At 48.9% G+C, this 9,227-nt stretch overlaps 2 protein-coding genes across 2 annotated transcripts; both read left to right on the top strand.

Annotated features, from left to right (window-relative positions):
• Nucleotides 1–320: 320 nt before the first annotated feature.
• Nucleotides 321–1,334, top strand: LOC139830999 (chlorophyll a-b binding protein, chloroplastic-like). Its single transcript, XM_071819874.1, has one exon. The coding sequence runs from the start codon at nucleotides 400–402 to the stop codon at nucleotides 1,198–1,200; it is 801 nt and encodes a 266-aa protein (XP_071675975.1). The 5' UTR covers nucleotides 321–399; the 3' UTR covers nucleotides 1,201–1,334.
• Nucleotides 1,335–7,860: 6,526 nt separating this feature from the next.
• LOC127298454 (chlorophyll a-b binding protein, chloroplastic-like) lies at nucleotides 7,861–8,860 on the top strand. Its single transcript, XM_051328298.2, has one exon. The coding sequence runs from the start codon at nucleotides 7,922–7,924 to the stop codon at nucleotides 8,720–8,722; it is 801 nt and encodes a 266-aa protein (XP_051184258.1). The 5' UTR covers nucleotides 7,861–7,921; the 3' UTR covers nucleotides 8,723–8,860.
• Nucleotides 8,861–9,227: the final 367 nt, after the last annotated feature.

Raw genomic sequence — 9,227 nt, 5'->3', positions numbered from 1 at the left:
CGGTAGCTGGCTGCTACTACATGGCTCTTGCTAATCTGTGACGGTAAGCAGGTAAATGCAGACCGTGAGCCGAGCTGACTGTACATGTGATCCATCATCCAATCACAAGTCTCCATTCTCCAAGGAGATCCTAGTCCTATCAACATATCTCCGTTCCCTGGCTCTCAACTTGCCAAGTGTTCATAGATGAAGAGATCTCTAGTGCACCAATAGCGTCGAAGATCAAGATATTTCATCTGTCTATGTCTATCTCTATCTATCTTGTAATCTCGCACGGCAAAGCTTAGTTCGTCTTCTCCAGCGCCATAAAAAGGTCCATTCTCCTCAAATCTTAAACATCTCCACACACACTATTAGATCTTTGGAGAACATACAACACAACAACACTCTTAGCAGCCAATGGCGACCACCACCATGTCTCTCTCTTCCTCGACCTTCGCCGGCAAGGCAGTGAAGAATGTAGCATCATCCGCTCTCTTCGGTGAGGCCCGTGTCACGATGCGCAAGACAGCCGCGAAAGCCAAGCAGGTTGCCTCGGGAAGCCCGTGGTATGGTGCCGACCGTGTGCTTTACCTCGGCCCACTTTCCGGCGAGCCCCCAAGCTACTTGACTGGCGAGTTCCCCGGTGACTACGGGTGGGACACTGCTGGGCTCTCGGCTGACCCCGAGACGTTCGCCAAGAACCGTGAGCTGGAGGTGATCCACTCCAGGTGGGCTATGCTCGGTGCACTCGGCTGCGTCTTTCCTGAGCTACTTGCCCGCAACGGTGTCAACTTTGGAGAGGCTGTGTGGTTTAAAGCTGGCTCCCAAATCTTCAGTGAGGGCGGACTCGACTACCTTGGCAACCCCAGCCTTGTGCATGCCCAAAGCATCCTCGCTATTTGGGCCTGTCAGGTTGTGCTCATGGGTGCCGTCGAGGGGTATCGTGTTGCTGGTGGCCCGCTCGGTGAGATCGTTGACCCACTCTACCCTGGCGGCAGCTTCGACCCCCTCGGTCTTGCCGATGACCCTGAGGCTTTCGCGGAGCTCAAGGTGAAGGAACTTAAAAATGGCCGTCTTGCCATGTTCTCCATGTTCGGCTTCTTTGTGCAGGCCATTGTCACCGGCAAGGGCCCACTAGAGAACCTGGCCGACCATCTTGCCGACCCCGTTAACAACAATGCATGGGCTTTTGCCACCAACTTTGTTCCCGGCAAGTAAGAAGTTCTTGACGGCTGCGACTTGCAGCTGTTTCAGGCCTACACGTGGTGTATTTTGCATCATTTGGTTTGATTTGTACTACCATGATGTTGTAAATTACGAGGATTCTCGTGGAAAATATGCCTCTTTTTGAAGTCCTCTGCCTTTTGGTGTTTTATGAGCGCAATATTTATGTTTTACTTGACAAGTAAAGTTATGCAAAATATTTATGTTGCGTTTAAGTTTCTGTGGAGTCATTTTCAGTACAGAATTATATAGTGCAGCTCCGTATACGGTATGCATACCCTGGCAAGTGACACCCACTACACGTTCCATGTTTCCAAGCATTCCCTGTTTCAAGCATTCAGATGCGTGTTTACTGTTGCTGGGTCATTTCAAACAGGCTAAGTGGTAATATGTCACCAATGACCTATCGATGGAATGAGAAGTAAAATGAGCCATCAATCACTTCCATCTTTAGAAAAATATCTCATATCACTCGTTTACTGTCGCTGAATTCCTAAAGTGAGTACAATGCTACTGATGCACCGGAAATGCCAATCTGATCTGGGGTGTAGATGCTCCCGGAATAAGGACCAATGGCATTCAGCCACATCCCCTCGCATTCTTGAACTTTTTGTTGTACGGAGCATTTTAAATTGTTATGTGGTTTGGTACAGTGGCATGGCCCACGCTCGCAGAAAAATAACTAGGGGAGATGCCGTTTCCTCCTCACGGGGCAAACGGAAATGACCGTGCTAGTCGGACACGAGTTAATTTCTATCGCTACCGCCTCCACCATTATCCCAGCCTCACATATCCAACCCGATCTATCTTCTTTCTCGTTCCTACCGCCGCCGCTCGGCTGCTGTCGGCCGGCTGCTTCGGCAACTCAATCGAACAGGACATGGTCAACTGCTCATCAGCCCTGATCGACTGCCTGAATTTGTAGCCGGTAGGGTTCCTACTGGGTCGTGCGGTCTCGGATCGATTCTCTGGATTTGTGGAGTAGCAATCAAGCTGCGAGCCAGCTTAGCGCCGACTTCGAGTGGAAATTCCGGCCGTGGTCTAGGTCGTGCTCGAGGCATGCTAGATCCGTTGAATCACAAGCTAGTGCGGGGCTTGCTGTTCAGATCGTCGTCCGCTGCTTGCCCCCATGACCAGGTCTGTCCACTACAAGCCCCAACATGAACCCGTTGTTGTCGTTGAGCCGGCCAGGCACTTCTAGGTGCAACGGTGGTCATTGTTCCAGTCAATTTGATGAACTGTTATCTGTGATGCTTCTCTAATGTTTTTATATTTTTTCTTAATCATTTGCGAATATGTTCCTGTACTTCCATTCACCTCCATGGGAACAGAATGCGATTTCTTGATTAGAATTTGTGCTTGTATGTAATTGCAATTAAGGTTATTTTGGGGTAAAACTAAGATGATGTTTGTCGTAAGTGGACTAGTGTTAATAAATAGCACTATCTGTACAGTAGATTCTGTACCACCGGAACAGAATAAAACCAACCTGAACAGCTCAACCGTCCTCACGCCATCTACCCAATAATCCTAGACCTACGGAATGTTTTGGCTACAAAAGCACTTACGGACTGACATGGAGCAAATCTATTGGTTCTGTTTGGATTACGTGCGTGAAAATAGGATCTCTCTTTTCTAGCTGCTGTGCACAGGTGAGTCCGTAGGTGATTTCCGTAAGTGATTTCTGTAGGTGTAGCATTACTCCTAACTGTAGCACTAATTTTTTAGATGTCGTGTCTGACATTACCAGTCCTAGCGACACACATCTCAATACTAATTGGACGGCCCACAAAACGAGTTCATTTGTGCTCGGGACCAGAAACGCCCCTCCCCTGATGCACGTCACTACTAGTGCCAAATGAAGAAATGCTAACATTGATTGGCTGAATATGCCAGTATGATCACGGATAGTGCAACTCTTGTGCCGGAAGCTGGGTACTGATCTTGTTGCCACGTTGGTTCTGTAGACTTCGTCTGTCAACGGATCACATAGCTTGGGAGGGAACTAAAACACGACGGCCTCTCGTGCATTCAGCTGCATTGCTCAATCAACACATGGAACGTAGGCGCTCACGCATGGATGTCCGCTGAGACCGGAGACGCGCTCACAGGTTTACTGTCTGCTGTACAACTGATCTTCAACTCCCAGTCATGTAAATTACGAGGATTTTTGGCAAAAGAGTCCAAGTTTTCTGATGTCTTGTCACTTGTGTACCTTTTGGTGTTTCATGAGAACAACATTCCGGCGATCACTAGCGTACGTTCTGCAAGTTATTGAGCTGTGTTGACGTTACCTGATGTTATTTTGGATATACTACCTCTGGACGGATTTAATTGACGCGGCTCTACTAAGCATGCAGGCCAATCTTGCTTCAATCCGCGTCAATCTATTCCGACCGGAGGGAGTAGTTCTGAGTAGTATCGTTGTACCACGTAATGCAGCATTCAACAACGTCCAACATGCATTTGTTTTTTGGAACTAGAAAGTAAGTAGATCTAGAGGTGGGAAAGCATTACGACAATAGGTTTATACTCGATATATTATTTCTTTGGTATTTAAGTCAGGGGCGGAGCCAGCAATATGGCATGGTTTGGCAGCCACCATACCTAAAATTTGGCGCTAATACTAGGTATATATATGCTTCTAGTTCATTCCTGTTCAGGTTTGTCTTCTGCTCATCTGCCATGCATAGATGGGAATAGGCGAAGAAATAGCTGCTGTTCGTAAACTCAAACAATCGAATCGGTAAGGATCAGTCCCGGCTCCCATGTTGGGCCAAGACGCCTGGTGACTGTTGGGCCTAATTGGTAGAGACTAAATCATTTGGGCAGCCAGAAGCGATCGCATATTTCCTGCTTCCTCGTTAGACGGTTCTGAAATTACGGAAACCCTCGTGAAGTCGTGATCTTGCGGAGCGGAGGCAGGGCGGAAGTGCGCAGCAGCAACCAGAAACGCGGCCGCCGGCGACGAGGCGAGGTCGCGCCGCGATAGGCAAGGCCACGAGGGCGACTGGGCGAGCAAGGGTATGGCGTCGAAGAAGAACACCAAGTGTACATAATGCAAGGTATTTGATTTCAGAACTAAATTGCACTACGAATTCTCAGAACGTATCTTGTTTTTCGAGTGAAAGGCATATCATTCTTTGGTTTATCGCCTTATGACTTAGCGCTGCTACTACCGGTGGCGAAGGCATCTGTTCATCTGTTGAAAGGGCATTCTCTGCCATGAAGATTATAAAGACCGAATTATGCAACAAGATGTCTAATCGGTTTGTTCAACTAGTTAAAAATTGGTGATCCGTTATTCACGTAATTTCTTATTTAGTAAGGTATTTTGAGCGTGATATTTTATTTTACCTTTACCAAATTATATTGTACATGTTAAAGACAAGTAATATTTTATCAAGTAAAATCTTGATTTTCTTGTTCATTGACTCCGCCACACCTCAAATATATTCCTGGCTCTAACGAATTATGGATGCGAAGATAGGTACAGTAGGAAATTAAGTGAAAGTGGGAAAACTAAAGATCGATATGAAATACCATGGGTTTACATAACGAGTTATTGACAAATGAAATAGGTCTTTTTGTTGTTGGCAACCCCTTCTAGAAACATTTTTCCAAAAGTGCAATCAAGCCATATGTTTGGGTTATTTTTAGACGGTAGGCCCAAGAGAAGCCCGGCTTTATCTCAATGAATCCTCAACATGGTATCGTACATGTTACAACCACAACTCGACGAAACAAGTAACTGAACACATCAAGGATCATGGCTATATAACTTTGTAAAATAAATATACCTAATGGGATAGGACGTTTTGGCACCCAGGAGCATGCTCCTGGTTTTTGAATGACGTTTTAAACGTATTCAAAATTTCAAAATGTACCGACAAAAAATGTTGCGTGCACATTTCGATGTCCTATGTGCTTCCAAAGTCGTGTCATGAAAAACCAATATTTTGTGTTTTATGCAAAAAGACAAAAATCAGTGCTAAAAATAAACGTTTTAGGAAAAATTTATTCATCACAGGACACAAAAAAAGTCGGCTTTCCACGAAACTTGGCATGAGAACATAGAATGACCAGATACATGCCAAAAAATTTCGTTCACTTTTCCTTTACATTTTAAATTGTTTTTTCGGTGACAATCAAACGTGAATTTCCGACATACCAAGTACATAGATTCAAGAATAAATTAAATCAAGCAGCGCAAATGCATAGTTCACGCTATCGTAATAACGAATTCTGTGTAAAGGCTGCGTGAAGGCAAGATGGCTGATTCTTTGTGTGCTTGTAGGCTTGATCGCCGAAGATGCTGATGAACATAGTGTGGGGAAAGATACTTTTGATAGACTGTATTGTAAGAAGTTTGTCCCTCGTACGTGAATTGCTTTATATATGGTGGAACAAGTGAACAATAAGTGAAGTGAAATCGAACATATTTGAATTGTTTAAAATAAAAATAAAAACAAACTGTTACTCCGTAATATCTAGGCTCAGTCTGAGAAGCTCCTTTATTCTAGGAAAGAAGTAAACTTCTATTTTACATGATCTATTCTGAAATTGTCAGCGGTATGTGGGACTTCCTGTATAGTTTTTTTTAAACATAAGGCCTTAGCCCAGCTTTAAATTATTAAAGCCACCAACGGCAGATACAAACGTGCTTACAAACAACTCACAGGAACAGGCCACACAAGCAAACTAAAGATCGAAACAAGAAACACCACTTGGAACGCCTACACCACAGCTAGACATTGAGGAGAGCACCAGGAAGGCAGCGAGAGCTTGGAGAGGCCACCGGACCGTGTCGTCGACCGCACCCACTAGGCAAATCTAGATCCAGCCTCCACCGTCTCCACCTCCGGAAAGAGACCCCTTGTCTCTTGCCCTGGATCGAAGGGCACCGTACCGTCGGGAGGCGAAGGAGTTCCCCCAAGAACACAGCGAAAAAGAGGGAGCTAGACTGCCAAAGGGAAAGCCATCAGAGACGGGAGGGAACTTCACCGAGACCAAGCAACCACCACATCAGACCGGAGCTGCAGGAAGAAGACGCAGCGAAGAAGAAACGACGGAAGAGGGCACAACCAACCCCCACGGATGAACAGGACCACCAAGGCATGGCCGCTCGCCAACCCAGCGTCGCTACTGCCGTAAAGGGGAACCCTTTCCCCTTTCACCCAGGCTCGAGGGCGTCGCCACCGGCAAGCAGGGGCAATGGAGAAGCAGAGCATCAAACCTGGCACCTGCCAGTCAACAAGGGGAAAAAGCTTCGCCAAACAGAGCGAGTCGCCACGGCCACCTCAAACCGCCGGTGTTCACCCACCTCTGCAGTTCCCAAGACGGCGCCTTCAGGAAGGGGACCGACGTCGCAACGCCGCCGCCGTCCGCAAGGAAAACACCAGGCTTTCGCCCACGCAGAGGAGGGTAGTGAGAGTGGTACCTCGACGAGGCCTTCAAGAAGGAGCGCGGCGCCGGTGGCGTCGTCCTCGTCGTGGTTGCCCAAAGGTTTCCCCCAATACCACCAGCCAACACCACCCTCTGCCCAACACCTAAAATCGGCGGCCGAAACCACCGAGCTCCAGATCTGGCAGGGGAAGAACAAAACGAGGAAGAGGAGGCTTCATCTTCAGCTCTGGCAACCGGGCCGACGGCGCAGACCGGTGCCGCGACCCTCAACCTCCGTCGCCTCGCCGCCCGCGCGGCCGAGAACGACGGCCAGCACGCAACCACGGCCGCCGCCCGCCGCAGGGCCGACGCCGTCCACACCCGCCCAGGGCCGCCGCCCTGGCTCCCATAGCCCCCACCGAGGCGGCCGCCGGCAGGGACAGCCCACCGAGCAGCAGCCACGACCATGGCGAACCTCGCGCGGCGGTCCTCCACCTAGTCGCCGCGGGAGGAGCGAGGGCCAAGATCCCCGCCGCCCCCTTCACCGATGCCGCGTGCTTTGACGCCGGCGCCTCTGGGGGCGACGAGGAGGAGGGGAGGATGGAGGGGGGGCGGCGGCGGAGAGCGCTAGGGTTCGCTCCCTCGGTCGCCAGGAGGGGCGGCGCGAGGAGCGGTCTATTCGTGGGCCACCGAGACAAATCAGTTTTTCCTGTATAGTTCAGCACCAAGAAAAATAAAGATTTTTTTTCACTATTTCCTTTTTCGGCAATGCATAGAAAAATTTATTCTCATTGCAGTTGATTGATCTGGTCTACTCGTTTACCGGTATCGCGTGGACATCTGTTGTCGGGTAACTATGTAACACTGCAGGCTTGACGCTGAGCCTCTACTGTGAACTGTTTGTATCGAAGAATCCCACATAGAACCCCTTGTAAACGAAGGATTATCAGCTTAAATTTGGCATCGGTAGCTGGCTGCTACTACATGGCTCTTGCTAATCTGTGACGGTAAGCAGGTAAATGCAGACCGTGAGGTGAGCTGACTGTACATGTGATCCATCATCCAATCACAAGTCTCCATTCTCCAAGGAGATCCTAATCCTATCCACATATATCTCCCTTCCCTGGCTCTCAACTTGCCAAGTGTTCATAGATGAAGAGATCTCTAGTGCACCAATAGCGTCGAAGATCAAGATATTTCATCTGTCTATCTCTATCTATATTGTAATCTCGCACGGCAAAGCTCAGTTCGTCTTCTCCAGCGCCATAAAAAGGTCCATTCTCCTCAAATTTTTGGAGAACATACAACACAACAACACTCTTAGCAGCCAATGGCGACCACCACCATGTCTCTCTCTTCCTCGACCTTCGCCGGCAAGGCAGTGAAGAATGTAGCATCATCCGCTCTCTTCGGTGAGGCCCGTGTCACAATGCGCAAGACAGCCGCGAAAGCCAAGCAGGTTGCCTCGGGAAGCCCGTGGTATGGTGCCGACCGTGTGCTTTACCTCGGCCCGCTTTCCGGCGAGCCCCCAAGTTACTTGACCGGCGAGTTCCCCGGTGACTACGGGTGGGACACTGCTGGGCTCTCGGCTGACCCTGAGACGTTCGCCAAGAACCGTGAGCTGGAGGTGATCCACTCCAGGTGGGCTATGCTCGGTGCGCTCGGCTGCGTCTTTCCCGAGCTACTTGCCCGCAACGGTGTCAACTTTGGAGAGGCTGTGTGGTTTAAGGCTGGCTCCCAAATCTTCAGTGAGGGCGGACTCGACTACCTTGGCAACCCCAGCCTCGTCCATGCCCAAAGCATCCTCGCTATTTGGGCTTGTCAGGTTGTGCTCATGGGTGCCGTCGAGGGGTATCGTGTTGCTGGTGGCCCGCTCGGTGAGATCGTCGACCCACTCTACCCTGGCGGCAGCTTCGACCCCCTTGGTCTTGCCGATGACCCCGAGGCTTTCGCGGAGCTCAAGGTGAAGGAACTAAAAAATGGCCGTCTCGCCATGTTCTCCATGTTCGGCTTCTTTGTGCAGGCCATCGTCACCGGTAAGGGCCCTCTAGAGAACCTGGCCGACCATCTTGCCGACCCTGTCAACAATAACGCATGGGCTTTCGCCACCAACTTTGTTCCCGGCAAGTAATTAGTTGTTGACGGCTGCGAGTTGTAGTTGTGTCAGGACACACGGTGTATTTCACGGAACACACCGTTTGGTTTGATCTGTACTACCATGATGATGTAAATTACCAGGATTTTCATGTAAAATATGCCTCTTTCTGAAGTCCGTGCCTTTTGGTGTTTTATGAGCGCAATATTTCTGTTTTATACTTGACCAGTAGAGTTATGCAATTTTTGATGTTGCATTTAAGTTTCTCTGGAGGCATTTTCAGCACTAAATTATATAGTACAGCTCCGTATCACTGCGATACGGTATTTATACCCGGCCTGATAAGTGACACCCACTACACGTTCCTTTTTCCGAGCATTCCCTGTTTCAAGCATTCAGATGCGTGTTAATGTTGAGGGCTCATTTCAAACATGCTAAGTGGCAATTTGTCAACAATGACCAATCGATGGAATGAGAAGTAAAATGAGCCATCAAAAACTACCATCTTTAGAAAGATACTAGGAAGTGTGGCGCGGGGCAC

Source organism: Lolium perenne, chromosome 5 (assembly GCF_019359855.2).
Source record: "Lolium perenne isolate Kyuss_39 chromosome 5, Kyuss_2.0, whole genome shotgun sequence".
NCBI lineage: Eukaryota > Viridiplantae > Streptophyta > Magnoliopsida > Poales > Poaceae > Lolium > Lolium perenne.
Note: the sequence above shows the minus strand (reverse complement) of the source record. Positions and strands in the feature narration are given on the sequence as shown.

Excerpts from the sequence above, each read along its gene's own strand:
- LOC139830999 (XM_071819874.1), top strand. The coding sequence starts at position 400 with ATGGCGACCACCACCATGTCTCTCTCTTCCTCGACCTTCGCCGGCAAG.
- LOC127298454 (XM_051328298.2), top strand. The coding sequence starts at position 7,922 with ATGGCGACCACCACCATGTCTCTCTCTTCCTCGACCTTCGCCGGCAAG.